Here is a 20,629-nt window from a genome sequence, read left to right as displayed (position 1 = left end):
AAAACTGCAGATAATATTGAGGATCCTTGTATGTGATTTGCTTGTCTAATGCTGCTTTCAGAATCTGCTCTTTATCTTTTGCAAGTTTGATTATGTTTCTTGCTGTGTGTCTCTTTGAGTTCATCTTACGTGGAGTTCAGTGAGCTTTGTGCTTATTTATATTCATGTCTTCCATCAAATTTAGGCAGTTCTCAACCATTATTTCTTCAAATACTCTCTTTGCCTCTTTCTCTTCGCTCCTTCTGGGACACCCACAATGCATATGATGGTCTGGTGGATGGTGTCCCAGAGGTTCCCTAGGGTCTGTTCTCTTTCCTTCAGTGTTTTTCTTTCTGTTCCTCAGACTTGAGAATTTCCATTGTCATATCTTGGAGTTCATGGATTCTTTCTTCAGTCTGCTCAAATCTGCCTCTGAATCCCTCTTGTGAATTTTTCATTTCAATTATACTTTTCAGAATTTGTTTTTGGTTTCTTTTTAGGCTATCTATCTCTTCATTGATACTTCCATTTTGCTCACACATCATTGTCATGAATTTCTCCACATTGTCCCTTAGTTCTTTGAGCATCTTTGGACTTTTGTTTTATAAAGTCTTTGTCTAACCTATTTGCCATTGAGTCTTTTTAAGGGACAGATTCTTTTGAATTATTACTTTTTCTCTGAATGGGCCATAGTTTCCTGTTTCTTTGTATTCCTTGTGATTTTTCCTTGTAACACGGCAAATTTGGACCTAATAATGTGGTATGTCTGGAAATAAGGTTCTCTCCACTTCCCCAGGGCTCACATGTCCTAATCTTCAATTTCTGGCCCCCAAAAGGAAAAAAAAAAAAGTGAAAAACGAAGGGGAAGAAAATAGGGCCCTATCCCTTCAAATCTCCTGAAAGTCACTTCCTGTGGCAGGAGAGGGGCTTACAACAATGGTGGGAGGGACCACCACAACGGTTGCCCATCTTTGTCTGCACCTCTGTGATCAGAAGCAGCAATCAGAGCCCAGATTCCCCATTTTTAGAGGACAGGGTCCTCCTCACTCATCCTAGCTTCTGCAATCTGTGTGCAAGCTGTTGGAACGCTGGCATAGCTACCTGCCATGTGGCTGGGGGTAGGGCACAGGGAGTTGCTACTGTTCTGAGTTGAAACTGACTAAATTGACTAAAAGGAACCACAGTTTACCATCTCAGCCTTCCCCTAGTAGTTGCAAGCCTTCAACAGACTCCAAAATTGTTCCATCAGACAGATTCTGCTAGTGTAATTATCTAAGGGGAGAGAGACTCCTGATGCTTCCTACTCCACCAACTTCCCAGAATCTTCTATTATCTTTTTTGAATTTTTTAGATGTAGTTTTTTGCTTTTAGTTAGATTCTTATCTATTTTACTTATTTTTGTTTCTCACTGTGACAAATCCAGTGGGCATGTAATAAATATGCTGAGTGACCTCACAGGAGAAGAACCACGTAACACAGTACCTGGCAAGTAAGCAGCTGATAAGTATTAGGTATTGCCATTATTATACTATCATTATTATACTATCATATATACTGTTATATTTTTCTGGGAATAGTTAAGATGAAGTGAAGAAATAGCAGCAGCTGACTATGCCTGGAGGATCTGGTACAACAGGGAACTGCCTGAGGTGCTTGTGTAAGCTGACTCACACTGCGGGAAAGACTCATCTCAATACCCTCAATGCCTTCTGCTCTCTTGGATTTGTGACTTCACCTTCCCCTGCTTCCTTACCATTTCTGCATTTCACAGTTTGGGTCACAGCTGTGGTTGATGAATCGGGCCTCATTCCCCATCCGGTAACTGTCAATCACCATCCCACTATCCAGGTTCAGGCAATAGTGGTCACTGTGATTATGATACTGCTCAATCATCCTGTTCCTAAAGAGGAGAGGAAGAATTGAAAGTCAATTAATGATTAAGTTGAAAGTAAATTTGAAATCTCCCATTTTTCATTCTAATCTGGTACCTCTGCCATTTTATTGGCGTATCATCATTCATCACTGTACCTGAACTCTTGTTCGCTGACAACCTCCCCTAGGTATTCAATGATGAACTGCCCAGCTTTCAGGGGTTCTTTGGTTCTGATTCCCCAACCTTTTTCCTCAGCTCGAAATCGTTCTAGACATTGTACCCACTCATGCCTCTGTATCCTCTGGTTACAGCACTGCTCACCACAGGGGCAAGTGTTGGGGGAACACTCAGCAAAGATCATTCTAGAAAGAAAAGGGATAATTGTATGTCAATTAATATTATATATGCTTTCATGAACCCACTTTTGTTTTATAGGAAGTTTTAAAATACATTGTTTTTATTTTAACAAGGTTGGATTAGTTAACAGGGTTCATAAGGGCAAAGAGTATACAACTTCAAAACTTAATAATACTGAAAATTTCCAAGTGAAGTTATAAATGCTGAATAGATTAAGCTAACTGTCCACTAAGCATCCTGGGTAAACACAATCATGTTTAGCTCTGTGCTAAGAATAAAACTACAATAAAGCTACAACCCATAGAGGAATTAATAATTTGAAGATTACATGGCATTCTTATTTTGAAGTAGCTGATGGGCATTTACAGACTTTTTTTCTTTTGAAATTGTAGTAAAATCACACATAAACTTTACACTGTAAATATTTTTAAGTATACAGTTCAGTACATTTGCACAGTTTCTTTTTTTAAGATTTTATTTGAGAGCGAGAGAGACAGGGAGCATGAGCAGTGGGGAGGAGCAGAGGGAGAGGGAGAACCACACTCTCTGTTAAGCAGGGAGCCCGATGTGGGACTCGATTCCAGGACTCCAGGATCATGACCTGAGCTGAAGGCAGATGCTCAACCGACTGAGCACCCCCAGGTGCCCCTGCACTGTCATTTTATAAGAATTTTACATTTCATTAGTGTAAATGACATTTCCATATTGAAATAACACTTCTAGTCTCTATACTAGCTGAATTTATAACCTCTAGTGAATTAACAAGCAAAATATTCTCCACATAGTAGAGAAAAGCTGTTATGCACATGATTTCTAACTGCTTTGTTTTTTTACATTTCTGGATCTTTCAGAGAAGCCATTTAGTTTTGGTGTATGGTTTAGAATCCCAGTAAGGCTACTGAACATGATTAAAACAAGGGAGGATCAAGAATATAATGGTAGATCAGAATATCACATTATATTTTATATAACATATATATACATACACTAACACATCCATAACTTATAAATCTTGTAAAAAAAAGCATTTAACATTTTATAATATAAAGTACTTTCATAGCCATTCTTCAAATAAATATCCTTATCTAAAGGGCAGAACACACAGTGTCAAATCACATAAATGAGCAGTAAGCAGAGAAAGTATCCACACCGGGATTATTCAATCAAGACAATCAGCTTAATTTGTGAGAAAGACACTGCATTACTGTCAAATTCACCACCTTTTTTCTTTCTTTTAATAAATTTTTCGTTGAATGAACACAACTGAACACCCCTCATGAAAATGCTCTCCTTCTTGATCTTTTAGGATAATGGATTTCCCACCTTTCCAATAACCAATTTTTTTTTTTTAAAGATTTTTTATTTATTTATTTGAGAGAGAGAGAATGAGAGAGAGCAAGCACATGAGAGGGGGGAGGGTCAGAGGGAGAAGCAGACTCCCTGCCGAGCAGGGAGCCCGATGCGGGACTCGATCCAGGGACTCCAGGATCATGACCTGAGCCGAAGGCAGTCGCTTAACCAACTGAGCCACCCAGGCGCCCCCAATTTTTTTTTTTTTTAAAAGAAAACCAGAAATCCTTTTTTCCCTCTCTACCTTTCATGGCACATTCCTGTTCCTCTTATCTTTAGAAGGCTCATTCACAGAGGATGGGGGGATGGGGTAACTGGGTGATGGGCATTAAGGAGGGCATGTGATGTAATGAGCACTGGGTGTTATATGCAACTGATAATCACTGAACTGTACCTCTGAAACTAAACTAATAATACACTACATGTTAATTAATTGAATTTAAATAAAAAAAAAAAGAAGGCTCATTCATGTTCATAGTTTCAATTGTAACTCTCTTAACAATACCCCACCTGAATTTTCATCATACCTCAAAACACACAAAACAATAAGCTTTATGTGGATAAAAGAACAAAAATATAACAGAGTACTGAGATGAGATTTTATTTATTTATTTATTTATAAAGATTTTATTTATTTGACACAGAGAGAGAGAGAGAGTGAGAGAGAGAGAGCCCAAGCAAGGGGAGCGGCAGGCAGGCAGAGGGAGAGGGAGAAGCAGGCTTCCCGCTAAGCAGGGAGCCCGATGTGGGGCTCAATCCCAGGACCCTGGGATCATGACCTGAGCCAAAGGCAGACGCTTAACCAACTGAGCCACCCAGGTGCCCTGAGATGAAAGAGATTTTATTTTTTTTTTCCAAAAGATTTTATTTATTTGACAGAGAGAGAGAGACACAGCGAGAGAGGGAACACAAGCAGGGGGAGTGGGAGAGGGAGAAGCAGGCTCCCCACTGAGCAAGGAGCCCGATGTGGGACTGGATCCCAGGACCCTGGGATCATGACCTGAGTCGAAGGCAGATGCTTAACGACTGAGCCACCCAGATGCCTTGAGATGGAAGAGATTTTAAAATCAATTTTAAAAAATTTCTGCTGGAGAACACTCAATTGTTGAAAATTTGTGGTTTCTAGAGTTGAAGGCACTGAAATATATTCCATTCGTTTCAATTATCAAGATAAGTCCTTTACGTAAAAAGTAAAACATGGTTCTATACATTGTGTCTGGAAAACAAACCGTAAACTTATCAAAATCTGAAAGTAGATACTGCAAACTAAGATGTGAAGTTGTTGACTTACAGCATAAATTGCCATTATCTTTAGCCACATAATGCCGTTCATTGTAAGACTAGAGAATTTTCCTCCTAAATATAGACCTAGATTGGAAAGCTCTTTCCCTCACATGGTGAGACTTAGTGTTTAATAGTCACTGGCAAGTGTACTAGTGTGACTGACTTAACTCGTTAAGGACGTCAGACCATCCCGTGAGTGGAGACGGGTTTTCACTTGAAAAATATTCCCACTACAAATCATGCCAGCTCAGGAAGGAGTAAGCCTTGGAGGCAGGGGAGAGGATCCTCCCTACTTTTGGGGACCAAGAATTTGAAGGCCTACTGCTCTTCTGCAGCAAAAGGTGAAGGATTCTGGAGATTCTCACTGTGGGGTAAGAGGAAGTAAACTGTACTCAACAAAGGAGCACAGACAGGATCTAACAGGGAGCTAGCCAGGGACCCGATGTTCAGTTTGCGGCACGTGAACTCAAGAGTAATCCCTTCTGGTGGCATTACAAGGCTTACCTGGCAACATACTTTTATCTTCCCCTAAGTATTTGGCTTTGTTATACAACATGTTTGTTGTTGTGAGAACTGAGAGAGTGGGCTCTGTACACGCTGTGAACAAACGGGTACAGGGTTAAAAAGCAGCTTGAAATGAATGATGAGACTCTGCTCTAGGGAATGTGGAATATTCTGGAGCTGTAAGGGGTTTGATATGGACGGTGTACAGACATAAATATGAACTAGGGAAGATCTTATAGAATTTATAAACAACACTGATGATTCCTAGAAATTGTTTAGAAGAGGCCATGTTTTAAAAATATTTTATAAAAACCCATTACTTATTTTTAAAAACAGTCCTGAATTCAGTTTCCTTTGGGCTATGTGAACCTTATATAGACATAAAATTGAATCTTACAGATATTTGAGTTTTCCCCACAAATATTTACAAAACCTTGAATACATTCAAGACAGGAAAGACATTTTAGGTAGCTCCATTTAACTAAATCTTTATGTGGCTTGCTTTTAAATATATACGGAAGCATCCACTGAATAATGTATTTTGATTTTTCTTAGATATTTATGCATTTATCACCTCATCATTAGATGCATGAATATGTAGGGTTCATATTTTATTTGTTTGTTTGTTTGGCGGGGGCGGGGGCAGAGGGAGAGGGAGAAGCAGACTCCCCAGTGAGCAGAGAGCCCGATGCGGGGCTTGATCCCAGGACCCTGGGATCATGATCTGAGCCGAAGGCAGACATTTAACTGACTGAGACACCCAGGCACCCCTGTAGGGTTCATATTCTCATAAAGTTGGCAGCACCGTATCTGAGTTTTTTTTTTTTTTTTTTAAGAAAGACAACACAATGGTAAGGACAAATGTGACACCCATAGGAACAAAAATGATACAAGACAACCAATGTAATTATGTAAAGGTAAATATTCAGATTTCAGTTCTATGTGATTAAAAGACTAACGACTTACACAATAAGCAGTGTACACAGTGGAAAGGACATGACTTTTGAATCAAACACACATGGGTTCAAATTCTGTCACTTAAGTGTTGTATATGATACAGAGCAACTTACTATCCAAACTCTAGGATCCTTCATTCATAAAATATAAAACTATTACCTATCTCATTAGACTACTGTGAAAAAGAGAGGAACTAACCAATGAGATGGTAGCTATATTATGGCAATTTCATAGACAATACAATATCATATAAAAAAACAGTAATGTTAGCATATAGAGGAATGCAAATTTAAGCAATTCTAAACACATATGATATTCCCAAACGTTAAACCAATGAAATATTAAAGCACCAAAAATAAAGTTAGATGCGAATGCCTAAAGGAGGTGGAACTATAGGGAAGTGAGTATATTCATATCCTGGTGGTGATACTCCAAATTAACTCATTAATTTATGAGAGCTACTGGATAGTATATAGTAAGAATTATATAAATGTTCATATAGTTTGTTCAGATAATTCTTCTTTTGAGAGTACATCTTAAAGGTTAAAAAAAAGGATCTACACAGTTTTACAGTAGTGTGATTTTTAATAGCAAAACATTGGGAATAATTTGAATGACGAACCATAGGAGGATGGCAAACTAGGGCATATCAACCTATGGAAGATAACAGAACTCCTAAAAATGGTGAGTTTGTGGACCACACTGATACATAAAAGTGCATATATATAAAAAGAAAAAAAAAAGACCAAAAAAGAAAAAAAAGTATATACATATAAAAAACATCTGTGAGTGAAGAAAAATCAGTGCACAACACAGACGAGGTGAGCAGCTATGACTCCTGAAACCATGTGTGTGTATGTACAAGATGTGAGTTAACAATGATGTGGTGTAAGGCAGAATTTACCAGCTGCCATGCTGATACAGGAGCTACTAAAACATCGATTCCCTTAGCCCATAGGACAGTTGACCAGAGACTGGGGAAGCAGTTGTCTTTGGCCAGGAAAACTATCTAGAAGAGGAAGCATTGATGTAAAGTTCATTGGTTCTTTTTTACTGTAAATTTGCTTATGTTACTAAAACCAACAAATCAGATCTCCATTCTTCGGTCTCTATCAGACATTTCTATTTTGAAATCTCCTTGTCATTTAGAACTTAATGGCCCCAAATTAAAATCATAGTTTTGACCCCCAAACTAGCCAGACCCCATACTTTCATTCTCTGACAACAGCATAACCACCTCTCATCAGCACCACTGACCCAGTCAGAACATGTGCCTCTATGTGCGTATGCTAATGGTTCACCATCCCAGTTTTCCTCCGGAATACATCATGCCTTTCTTCCTTCTCACTGCCACCATCCTACCTTACTCCCTCATTATGGCTACCATTTATGGAGAGCTCGGAAAGTTTCTAAACTATGCTGAATACTTTATGAACATTGTCTCATAAAATCCTCACCCCCAGCCCCACATAAAGAAGGTACCATTTTTATTAGAGGGGTTAAATAACTTTCTTCAGGTCTCCTAAGTAATAAGAGGATTTAAACTTGGGTATGTTAAAACCCTAAATCTCATTCTTTTTCTGTTACTCCATTCAGCCCATCTGATGGGCTGAATGCTTGTCTCTCCCTAAAATTAACAGTTGAAGCCCCAGCCCCCAGTGTAATGGTTATTTGGAAGTAGAGTCTCTGGGAGGTCAATTGGCTTATATTAGAGTATAAGGGTAGGAACTGCATGATGGAATTAGTGTCCCCACAAGGAAGAGGAACAGAGAGCTCTTTCTTCACAAGCATGCACTAAGGAAAGGCCATGTGAACACACAGGGAGAAAGTGGCTGTCTATAAGCCAGGACGTGGGTCCTCACCAGACATCAAATACTTGCATCTTGACCTTGGACTTCCCAGCCTCCAGAACGATGAGAAATAAATTTCTGCTGTTTAAGTCACCAGGGTTATGGTATTTTGCCATAACAGCCCAAGAAGATTAAGACAGCCCATCAATTAGGTTTTATATAGCTTTGTGCAACTTCAGGAGAGGAAATCAAAGAGCTTATTTAACTTTTCCCTCTGAAAGAAGTGTCATCTATCCTAAAGCCTGTGCTTTTAGAGAAGTCAGTTTAGTACAGTACCTGTTGAGGCAGTCGTCCACACAGCCCTTCCCGGCGTCATCCTCTGGCTTCTTACAGTTACAGGTGGTGGCCTCGTAACCAGAAAGGGGCTTGACATCAACGTAGACGTCTTGAGAGAAGACAGCAAAGCGTAATTTGTGAACATAGAGGATAATTTTTTAAGTGCTAGGCTAAGAAGAACATTGATGGTATGAAGGCAGAAAAAAATAGCTCCCAAGTTACTCACTTGAACGGATTTTTTTATATAGTGGGACATCTGGCTTTTTGTATAGCTAGAAGAAAAAAAGGAAAAATTTTGATATAGCATTTAACTTCAAATGCCAGACAAGCAGCATCAATCACTAAAAATATAAGAAATTATCCACGTGCTCTGCTCATATGGGAATATTTATAAGACTTCCTGGGTTGGATACGTTTGAGGGAAATTCTTGGTGTGATCACTTTTTACACTCTGAAATAAAAAGTGACTTACTAGATCAGGGTGAGAGAGAAACAGATGCAACCGAAGAAACCTGAAATAGCTTCATGAGAACACATTCTCAATTATGTGCATGCTGGGGACAGACTTAAACAAAAATCACACTGTAAAACGAAGCTATTCTTTTGGATACATTAACTCAATTTGCCTCTATGAAAAGAAAGGAAAACACTCATAGGGCTTGTTGGGACGGTCTGGGTAGTATACGAGATTAAAAAGATGAGCACCCTGGCCTTTTCAGGGTGGGTATTCTAGAAAAACACATTTCACATTTTAATTAAGGCAATTAATTTAGTGAATACAGGAGAGAGGAAAGGCAGAAAATAAAGCTCTCATATTGCAATTAAGAATACATTCAGCAAAAAAAAAAAAAAAAAAAAAAAAAAGAAAAGAAAAAAAGGAAGGTATCAAAAGAGAGGTGGTCAGCTGGCCAGTGTTTTACAATAAGAGCACAAAAGCAGCCCGTGGTCTAAGCGAGGGTCGATTAACCTGCAAAAAAAACCAAACCCACCGCCATTTTTCAGTGGGGATAGTCAGAGCACTGTCTCCTTCATGGTCACGACCTCGGAAACAGAGATCTAACATATTGGTCCTCTTAGAATTCGAGAGGGGCCACCCAGAGAGGAGAATGCGGGGGGGAATGCCCACTGCTTTCGGCTTTCCAAAATGGAACTTTGGTGGAATTTTGGCAAAGGTCAGGAGCCTATTCACCTCATTTGCATGACAACTTCTATTTTCTGATGCTGTTCTCAACATGAGGCCTGGGGCTACAGCTACAAGAACTCTAGGAATTACTGGGGGAAACTTTACAATTAGGGAAGCAGCAGAGAAAAACAGCACCTTCCTATTTTTAGTTCCCAACATAAAGATCTTTTAAAAGTATACATTTAAACATTTTCCCTGTTTCCTCTGGTAGAAGAATCTCCTTTGTATGTGAAAAATAAATTCCAAACCGATGGGAAGGAGCCAACAGAAATAAAGCCTGAAATTTCTCAGTGCTGCTGGCAGTACATCCAAATTCTCCCGGGACCTGCATCAAACAGGGTTCTCACAGAACAGAGTTCTGACACCAAAATAAAAGTCCAGACTCGTAACAGAAGGTTGCCTACGGAAGCAGGAACTCAGTGCTATTCTGAAGTATGAGCAAAGGCAAATAGGTCACATTAGATATGGATGCAAATTAAGTTTTCTTAGTCTCTAACCTTCACAGGGACAGTTCTCTATACTTCCTAAGAGGACAGCACAGAGCTCTTGTTTCACAAGGAGGCAGAGAGAGACTTGCATCCCCCCCGACCCAAGAACAAAACCTGGTAAGGCTCCTGTACCTGATTGTGCTTCCACTGCCAAAGGATGTCATAGGGAAGCTGGAAGTCGATTCTCTTTTGCCTTAGATACTTGCCTGAATCAAAAAAAAATACCATCAATTTCAGTATCTATTCATACAAAGGGTCAAACAGTCACAAGATCTAATATGCACTGGTTAGAAAAATAAAGATTTAATATTTAATTTTATGGATTTTCCATCACCAATTTTTAATTTTAGCTACTCTTTTCCATCATGCTCCAGGTGGTAAACGCTAAAGATATGTTTTAATAGTAGCCTATATAAAACAACAAAGCAAACTTACTATCAAAAAATACACAGGTCATTATGAAGCCAACTAAAAACTAAGAATTGTTTGATTTTTAAAATTATTAACTAGAGCATCTGGCAGCTGTTCTCCTACATTATTATACACAATATAAGGTTGTCTGTAAAAACGGGAAGTATAAGAACTTTCTAAAATAGGAGTCCCTGGATTTAAATAACTCAAGAGTATTTACATTCAAATTTATGATCTGTTAACATTTACCCCCCCCCCCCCCTTGAAGTAGAACTACTAGTAAAAGTCAAAAGCCCTTTTCCACCTTAAAGAGGCTGCTTCAATTTCCTTACTTACTCTCTGACCTTCCTGCCCTTTAGGTGACTCACTTCTCACAGGAAGCTAAAACTTCTTGTCATCTGGGTATTCATCCTATCATTGTCTCTAGCCCAGTAGTTCTCAATGCTCTGCCAATCCTGGGGGATCCAGGGGTAAAGACTGTCTTAGAACTACTGAGTACTATGTATCTACTACTATACTAGTAAGTGCTCAGATGTTACATGCCATTTTCACAAGGCTGACATCTGTACTAATGGTATGAAAGCAATGGTGGGTAGGACTGCTGGCATCTTAGTAGCAATCAAGGCAAGTGGCAGAAAACTGTACCAGAAGAATGAAACTAATAGAAATGAACCATGCCAGCATCATAGAAGCATTAAACATTAAGAATGCTTTTGATGAACCTACAAAAATTGAATTAAATCTTGACCCACAAGCCAAGAATGTTAATATTCTGCAAGGCACAAAGGAAGGACACCTGAAGCACTGCGCCTCACCCCTGGCGGCTGTGTCCCGCAAATGCCTGGGCAGACGCAACGGCGAGCCGGACTAGCTTCTTCCATGGAATATACCAGCTGAACTAGAAAGAGTAACTCACAAACTACGGTTATTCGGACTTAGGAAGTGAAAATGAGTGAAGTGAGCTTGTTACTTCAAGAAACAACTGAAAGTATCTGTTTCCAGTGATAAAATTTGAGTTTGAAGTGAATGCTGGAATTTTGGAAAACTTGTGTCCACTACCATAAGAATCTTGTTTTCCAATACTTAGATTTTCCTCATGAAATAGGTGGGAAGATGCACAAATGTGAATGGTTTTGGATGCATACAGGGAATGGAAGAGCAATATAATTCAGTGAATCAGAATTTCTTAATGACCAATACATGAAGTGATAAAATCACACATGGGTAAAAAAATCCATTTAAGTTCCAAGAGAGACCAATGGACTTCAATGTAACAGAATACAAAAAGTTAACTGATTTCATACTCTACATTGCAACTCACCTTTAAGGAACTATTACATTTATATTTTTGCTAGAGTGTCAAAGAAGAATTATCTGAAATTATTAAAATATTCGTATCTTTTATAACTTATTAACCTGCATGAGGACAGATTTCTTCATGTACTTAAACCAAAGTAACATCATAATAGACTGAATGCAAAAATAGATTAGAAAATCCAGTTGTCTTATATTAAGCTAAACATCAAAGAGATTTGCAAAAATGTAAAATAAAGTCACTTTTCTTATGAAATTTTTCTTTGGAAAAGTTATTTCTCATAAAAATATGCTATTTATGTTAACACATAATGTGTAATGAGTTTATTTGACAAATCTGAAGATACAGCAGCATGGATTACAGGTATATTGTGGAAGAAATAACTTGTGGAGTTAAAGTAATACAACAAGATTTTGGGGTTAGAGCTGGTAAAAGACCAGAGTCTACTTGCTGACAGGGAAGCAAAGCTGAATGTGTAACCACAGAGCATGCAGTGACAAAGTGGAAACAACGTAAAGTTTATCAAAGGTAAGCAAACTTTGGTACATTCAAATAATGAGATATGCAGCTAGAGAAATAAAATGAGGTATATATTTACTCATATGGACACACTCTCCAAGTTGCAAAAAAATTAAAGCATGGGCTCATTTAAAAAAAAAAAAAAATACTTTGAAACATTAAAGCTATATGTGGTGGGAACAGCCTGGCAAAGGGCATGAGGGCACTTTCTGGATGAGGACACTGTTCTTTTCAAGATTTTTTATTTATTTGAGAGAGAGAGAGAGCACGAGCAGGGTGAGGGGCAGAGGGGAAGCAGACTCCCCGCTGAGCAGGGAGCCCGATGCGGGACTCGATCCCAGGACCCCGGGATCAACCTGAGCCGAAGGCAGACACTCAACTGACTGAGCCACCCAGGCGCCCCGAGGACTCTGTTCTTGAGGAGGGGTTGGATTATGCAGGTATATGAAAGAAACCACAGCAAACGTGCATTTAAGATTTATGCATTTTAGGGAGGGTCTGGGTGGTTCAGTGGGTTGAGCAACTAACTCTTGATTTTGACTCAGGTCATGACCTCAGGGTTGTGAGGTCGAGAGTCTCTCATTGGCTCCATGTGGTCTTCCTGAGATTCTTCACTCCTCCCTCTGCCCCTCCCCTTGCTTGTACTCAAGCTCTCTCTTAAATGGATAAATCTTAAAAAAAAAAGAAGATTGGGGGCCTGGGTGGCTCAGTTGGTTGGGCAGCCGACTCTTGGTTTTGGTTTAGGTCATGATCTCGGTGGTCAGGGGATTGAGCCCTACATGGGGCTCTGCATTTAGTGGGAAGTCTGCTTGAGATTCTTTCTCCTTCCCCCCTGCCCCTCCCCCTGCTCTGTCTCTCTCTAAAAATAAATATATCTTAAAAAAAAAAAGATTTATGGATTTTATTAATGGTAAATATACCTCAAAAGAAAAATCTGTAAACAAATACTGAGACCTTGGTTCTGATACGTATGCTGAAATAGGGGGAGGTGTATCACTGTCTGCAATTTACTTTGGAGTGCACCCAAAAATAAGATGAATTAATATATGGATAGATAAATATACGATAAATCAAGGTTGAATGTTAATGACAAAATGTAAGTGATGGGATATTGCACATTCACTGTAGAGTTTTTTCAATTTTTTCCTTATTTCTTAATTTAAAAATTTTTTTAAGTAGGCTCTACACCCAGCGTGGAGCCCAACTCAGGGCTTGCACTCACGACACTGAGATCAAGACCTGAGCTGAGATCAAGAGTAGGCTGCTGAACTGACTGAGCCCCCCAGGCTCCCCACAACTTTTTGTTTACTGAAAAATTTTACAGTAAATTGTTGGAAGACAGATATATATAAAGGAAAAAAGTTTGAAAGGGTATATACTAAATTATTATATTTCTGGGAAGGGGGAGCCTTATCTTTTAATTCATACCCTTCTCTATTACAATTCCTTTGCAAGTATGTACTCACTGTTTCTTAATAACAATACAAATGTAATTTTTTAAAAAGTCAAAATTGGTCCTCAGAAGATAGGATAAACCCCTTAATGCAAAGGGTAACTCCTTTTTTTGCCAGCAATACCTGATGTATTTTCTGTAGAAGGCATAAAAGAGTGAAAGAGAAACCAGTAAGTTAGTAAAAGAATACTTTCTCGACGGGGCGCCTGGGTGGCTCAGTCGGTTAAGCGTCTGCCTTCGGCTCAGGTCATGATCCCAGGGTCTTGGGATCGAGTCCCACTTTGGGTTCCCTGCTCAGTGTGGAGCCTGCTTCTCCCTCTGTCCCCCGCTTGCGCTCTCTCTCAAATAAATAAATAAAATCTTTAAAAATAATAATAATTGGGCGCCTGGGTGGCTCAGTTGGTTAAGCGACTGCCTTCGGCTCAGGTCATGATCCTGGAGTCCCGGGATCGAGTCCCACATCGGGCTCCCTGCTCAGCAGGGGGTCTGCTTCTCCCTCTGCCCTCTTCCCTCTCGTGCTCTCTGTCTCTCATTCTCTCTCTCTCAAATAAATAAATAAAATCTTTAAAAAAAAAAAAATAATAAAAAGAATACTTTCTTGGGGTGCCTGGGTGGCTCAGTCAGTTTAGCATCTGACTCTTGGTTTCAGCTCAGGTCATGATCTCATGGGTCATGAGGTGGAGCCCCAAGTCCGGCTCTGCACTCAGTGGGAGTCTGCTTGGATATTCTTTCCCTCTGCCCCTTCCCCTGGTCTCTCTAAAATAAATTAATAAATCTTTGGGAAAAAAAAAAAGAATACTTTCTCTTTTTAAGAAATCATCCACATCTACCTCAACTAACCTCAAAGACATAATTTTTCCCACAGTCCAACATCTTGAATTTTGCTAGCAATGAGTCTCCATAGATGTATTAAAAAAGAGAGAACAGACCCCAAATGGAGTCACTTGTGCTAAGCCAAATCACCAAACTAGGCCTTACTATCTCTTACCTAATAGTTTAAACCTTCTCCAGAAAGTCTTAACCAGTCAGCACCAATGACCCTTTTCCAAATCCCCCAAAGGAAGATGAGGTGAGCTGACCTTTCCTTATCCTTTCACACTTCTGCCCAGAAAAGCCTTCCCTTTCGTACAGCTCTTTGGAACAACTTTCCACTTGCTGGATGGGATGCATTGGGGAATGAAGCCAAGTGATCTTTAAGTTCATTTGGTTGAAATGCTGGTGTTTAACAGCTGTTCTGGTGCCTTCCCTGGCATTATTTGTGTCCCTGTACTGTAATTCACATCCTAAGAGCCAGGGGAAGAAATGATGGCTCATTCTTTCCCTTCCTTTAACATTTCTAAAACCAGAGAGAGTTCGGACTCATTTCTAAGAAGTGAGACCTACCTGAAGAGATTTCCTTAATCAAATTCTGCTGGAGAGAATACCTCAGGGGAATCTATTCAGGAGCATCTCATTAAAAAAAAAAAAAAGGTGGGGGGATTCTTTAGCTAATCCCCATTTTAAAAATGGAGGAAAATTACTTTATATCCACGTGAAAATTAGATGAAATCACATCTTTTGTGGATTTTTCTTATTGTCTGCTAAAGTCTTGAGATCTCAAGTACTGCCACTTATCTCTAGGGAAGGAGCAAAGAAATCCTTTACTTTTCTCTTTAAAAGAAAACTGAACTTGTACAACAAAGTCATTTTAAAGAGAACAAATAGTACAGAAGCTCTAAAGCCTGTGCTGACCTTGAAATCTAAAAGGGGGGAAGTCATGGGACGCCTGGGGAAAAAAAAATAGAAGGGGGAAGTCATGATGATTTTCTTTCACAAAATCAATCCTAACATGAAGAGGAAATGAATAGAGGACTCGGAGGCAGAACATCTCCACAAACACACTCCACTGTTAATTAGGTAGCTAGGCAAATGAGGAAGTCAAAGGTGAGGGGGGTACCCAATAGAAAGGAGAAAAATAACAATCTCCTTTTTCAGAAGAGATCTTAAAATCTGACAAAAACTTGGCCTTTTTTTTTTTTTTTTTTAAATAAGAATAAAGTGACTGACTTCAGATAAAGCTCAGCTTGTTTATATACGATCTGAGTACCGGGTTAGAATATCAGTCTACAAACAGATAACAATTATTCATTTAGTCCTTGTTATTCTGCGTAAATTGTCCTGGAATTCCCCCCTAAAAAACCTATAGTACTATTTCATTGAAAGGAGTAGTGTATCTATGAAATGTGTGCCATTAAGGAGGTTATAAATAATGATCAAGGATACCTACAGGAGACTGTTTAAGTTTCACTAAACAAAACACAGGTAGAATTTGAGCTTTTGGTTTTGTCAGCCTGAGGGAAAATAGGTGCAACCCAGAAATATACGGACAGTGGGATTTCCCCTGAGTGGAAAACTGTCAGCCCCATGGAAGCAAGGATCTTCACCTGTTTTGCTTACTGGTGTGTCCCAAACATCTAGAAAACTGCCTGATCAAAAAGTAGGTACTGAACAAGTATTTCCTGAATGAATGAATGCAAACATGTATTCCATGGCATAAGCTTTGAGATACGGCCCCAACTGTTCTCATTCATTCATTCATTCATTTAGGATTTTATTTTTTATTTTTAGTAAGCTCTACACTCAATGTGGGGCTCCAACTCACAGCCCTGAGATCAAGAGTCACCAGCTCCTCGGACTGAGCTGGCCGGGTGCCCCCACTGTTTTCTTTCAACTCTATGAAGCAGCAGCATCACCTTTACCACTGTTTTGTTTCAGGACAAGTGTTCCCTTAATCCCCACTGCCCCCACCGTTTCTAGAATTCTACTCTTCCTAAGCATAATTTCTCCTTCCTTTCTGCTTGGTATACTAACTACTTTATTTCCCCTCAGTTTTATTGAGATACAACTGCATACATCACAGTGTTCGTTTATGGTGCACAGTAAAATGAACTGTCTTGCATGGATTGTGAAACGATTACCGCTGTAAATCTAGTTAACATCCACCACCTCTTACAGGTACAACAAAAAGAGGAAGTTGTGATGACAACTCTTGGGATTTGCTCTCGCCATTCTTCACACACATCACACAGCGGCAGGCATCGCGGTGCACGTCATATATCCTCAGTACGTACTTATCTTGTAGCTGGAATTTCAACTTTGGACCACCTTTCTCCTATTAACCCTCCTCACTCCCCTCGCTTCTGGTAACCACAAAGCTGATCACCAACCACCCCCCCTCCCGCCCTTTTAGATTTTTGCTTGATTACTATTATATTTTAAAGTAATCTCTACATCTAACATGGTGTTCGAACCCACTAGCCCCAGATCAAGAGTCTCACGCTCTTCGACTGAGCCGGCCAGGAGCCCCTGATGCCCTTCTCCATGAGTGTGTTTTTGTTTCTTAGATTCTGCATATAAGTGAGATTATAAAATATTTGTCTTTGGCTGGCTTATTTCACTGAACATGATGCCCTCAAGTTCCATCCATGTTGTTGCAAATGGCAAGACTCTTCTTTTTTTGCCTTTCTTTCCCCTTTTTTCTAACGAGGCTGAGTAATACTCTCCTGCATGTATATACTGCTTCTTCTTCATTCATTCATCCCTCGGTGGACACTTAGGTTGCTTCCATGTCTTGCCTATTGTAGATAATGCTGCTATGAACATGGGGGTGCAGGTATTTTTTTGAGCTAGTGTTTTCATTTCCTTTGGATATATTCCCAGAAGTGGAGTTGCTGGATCACATGATCATTCTATTTTTAATTTTTTGAGGATCCTCCATACAGTTTTCCATAATGGCTGTACCAGCACAATTTCTTAAATACAACTAGCTCCCTCCTGCTTTCACATTCTCATGTGTCATTCCTCTCACCTGAAATTGAATCCTCTCAACCAAATTAAGCCATCTGCCTCAATTTTTAAAAAAGTTTTATTTATTCAAGTAAGGTCTATACCCAACATGGGGCTCAAACTTATGACCCCGAGATCAAGAGTCGCGTATTCTACTGACTGAGCCAGACAGGTGCCCCCCCCACTTGCCTCATTCTAAACCTTACTTAAAAATCTGTAATTTTAACATAGCTATCATAAACAACCGTATTCAACCCTGATTACTAGAGCCACTCTCTTTTATACGGTAGTTAATGTAATTAAATTTATCAATCTTTTCTTCTGGTGTTTATACATTTTGTGGTCTTCCCTTTCCATGTCATAAAGATATTATATTTATCACATATCTGGTAAGTAATTAATATCCAGAATATATACAGAACTCCTAAAGCTCAAGAACAAGGAACAAAGGACTCAATTCAAAAGTGGACAAGCACTTGAATACACATTTCACCAAAGAAGACATACAAATGGCCAGAAGTACATGAAGAGAGGTCAACATTACTATTAGGGAAATGCAAATCAAAACCCATTAGGATGGCTATCATGAAAAAATAACAGAAAATGACAAGTGTTACTGAAGATGTGGAGAAACTGAACTCTCAAGAATTGCTGGTGGGGATATCAAAGTGGTGCAGCCATGGTGGCAAACAGTGCAGCAGATCCCAAAAATTAACTGTAGACTCACCATATGAGCCAGCAATCCCACCTCTGGGTATATAGACAAAAGAATTGAAAGCGGGGTCCTCAACAGAGAATTGTAAACCAATGTTCATAGCAGCATTATTCACAACTGCAAAAAGGAGGAAACAACAGAAATGTCCATCGGTGGATGAATGGATAAACAAAATATGGGCTGTGTGTGCACACAGAGGAATATTATTCAGCATTAAAAAGGAATGAAATTCTCATATATGCTACAACACAGAAGAAGAACCTTAAGGACATTATGCTAAGTGAAATATGGGAGACCCCAAAGGACAAATACTGTAATGACTCCACTATATGAGGTACCAAAAACAGTCAAATTCATAGGGATAAAAAGAATAACAGTAGTTACCAGGGGCTGAGGGAATGGGCAATTATTATTTAATGGGCACAGAGTTTCAGTTTGGGATGATGAAAAAATTCTGGAGAGGGATGGGGTTATGGTTGCACAATAATGTGAATGTACTTAATGCCACTGAACCTTACACTGAGAAATGGAAATGAAAAATACAAATTCTAAGTTACGTATATTTTACCACAAGTTAAAAACATTAATAACGTAATGTACCAAAAACCACTGTATGCTTTAAATGGGTGAATTGTAGGATATGTGAATTATGCCTCAATACGCTGTTAAAAAATATAGCAGTGTTAAAATATTTTGCTTCGTTTACTAGAGTTACTTAGAAGACTCAAAAGGAGAAGGAAAGCCTATTGTATATGCCCATAAATGTACTTACTGTTCCTTCTGCTTTCCTGATGTTCCAAGGTCCCTTCTGGTATTTCTTTTCTGTTAGAAACCTTCTTTTATCCACAGAGTAGGTCGACTGGCAACATATTCTTTTAGATATCATCCTTCATCTAGGAAGGCTTTGATTCTCATTTAATTCCTGAAGGATACTTTCACTGGGTTTAAAATTCTGGCTAGACACTTTTTCTTTCAGCACTTGAAAAATGTTGTGCCATTTCCCTGGATTCAGACAAGCAATCCACTATTGTCTGAACTGCCTTATCCCTATAGGTAGGGATTCATTTCTCTCTCAGTTTTACAACTGTTGTGTCTTTAGAGGGCTGAAGTTGGACTAGGATATGCCTCCACAGGGATCTCTTCGAGTGTGTCCTGCTAGGTTTGATCATCGACTTCCATCAGTAGCTTCATGTCTCCTGCCAAATCTGCAAAGTTTTCAGCCACTATTTACCAAAGTAGTTTTTCATCTCCGCGTTTCTTTCCTCCTTCCAGCACACGGAGGATACAAATTTCGCCCTTTTGTCATGATCCCACAGACTCTGTCTTTTTTAGGTCTACTTTCTCTTTTGTTCGGATGGACCGATTCCTTCCTGTGCCTCCTTCATCTTGCTGCTGAGCACATCCCTAAGCCTTAACAGCAGCTACTGCATCTTTCAATTCTAAAATTCTGACTTGGAATTCTTTCTATTTCCCTCCTGAGGCTTTCTATTGTTTTCATGTTTCAAGCATATTATTACTTGTTGAAGTGTGTGTTTGGGGGGGTAGTGTTTTTAAAAATCTAAATGCTTTAAAATCTTTGTCAGGTAATTCTAACATCTTGATGTTGGCATGTACTGACTGCCTTTTAAAATTCAGTTTAACGGGCGCCTGGGTGGCTCAGTCAGTTAAGCGTCTGCCTTTGGCTCAGGTCATGATCCGAGGGTCCTGGGATTGAGCCCCACCTCAGGGAGTCTGCTTCTCTCTCTCCCTCTGCCCCTCTTCATGCTTGTGTTCTCTCTCTCTCTCAAATAAATAAAATCTTAAAAAAAAACTCAGTTTAAGATCTCCCTGGTTCCTAGTATGACATATGACTTCCAGTTTAAACCTAGACATTTCTGTATTATGTTACCAGGTTCTGGATTTTACATAAACCTTCTATTTTGTCTGACCTTTTCCAAAACTGCTCCAGCAAGTTAAGGGAGTAAGATGTCCAGTGATTACCAGTTGGGAGTTCCCCACTCAGCCTCCATTGAAACCTGAGCGTCGGTAGGTTGTTACTGCTGAGGGGATGGTGGGAGAGGCCATGTCACTACTGGAGGATGGTCAAAGTCCTCTGATACAACACAGGTCGGGGGCCCGGGTGGGACACCTTATTACTGCCTGCTGGGGATAGAAGCCAAGGCTCCCCACTGGGCACCTGCTGGTATGAGTGTGGGTAGGGTAACAGTTTTTTTCTACAATGTCTGACTAGAGTATGGAGGGTATTGTCTAAAAGTTTTCTGTCTTGCTAGGTTGACCCTTTCCCTTACTT

At 39.5% G+C, this 20,629-nt stretch overlaps 1 protein-coding gene across 4 annotated transcripts in view; it reads right to left on the bottom strand.

Annotated features, from left to right (window-relative positions):
* ASH1L (ASH1 like histone lysine methyltransferase) overlaps positions 1-20,629 on the bottom strand; it is a 196,241-nt gene that overhangs the window by 30,664 nt on the left and 144,948 nt on the right. For 3 of the 4 annotated variants that reach the window (XM_032398349.1, XM_032398348.1, XM_032398347.1), the window contains exons 8-13: positions 18,352-18,456; positions 10,234-10,307; positions 8,657-8,702; positions 8,431-8,539; positions 2,008-2,214; positions 1,733-1,879 (exon numbers count right to left, since the gene is read on the bottom strand). In XM_032398349.1, coding sequence (XP_032254240.1) covers positions 1,733-1,879; positions 2,008-2,214; positions 8,431-8,539; positions 8,657-8,702; positions 10,234-10,307; positions 18,352-18,456 — 688 coding nt within the window. The remainder of the gene's footprint in view (positions 1-1,732; positions 1,880-2,007; positions 2,215-8,430; positions 8,540-8,656; positions 8,703-10,233; positions 10,308-18,351; positions 18,457-20,629) is intronic. The other variant, XM_032398350.1, reaches the window with a different exon arrangement.

The sequence above is a fragment of the Phoca vitulina genome, unplaced genomic scaffold (genome assembly GCF_004348235.1).
Source record: "Phoca vitulina isolate PV1807 unplaced genomic scaffold, GSC_HSeal_1.0 scaffold115, whole genome shotgun sequence".
Lineage (NCBI taxonomy): Eukaryota > Metazoa > Chordata > Mammalia > Carnivora > Phocidae > Phoca > Phoca vitulina.
The sequence above is the reverse complement of the archived record's forward strand: the minus strand, read 5'-3'. Positions and strand labels throughout refer to the sequence as shown.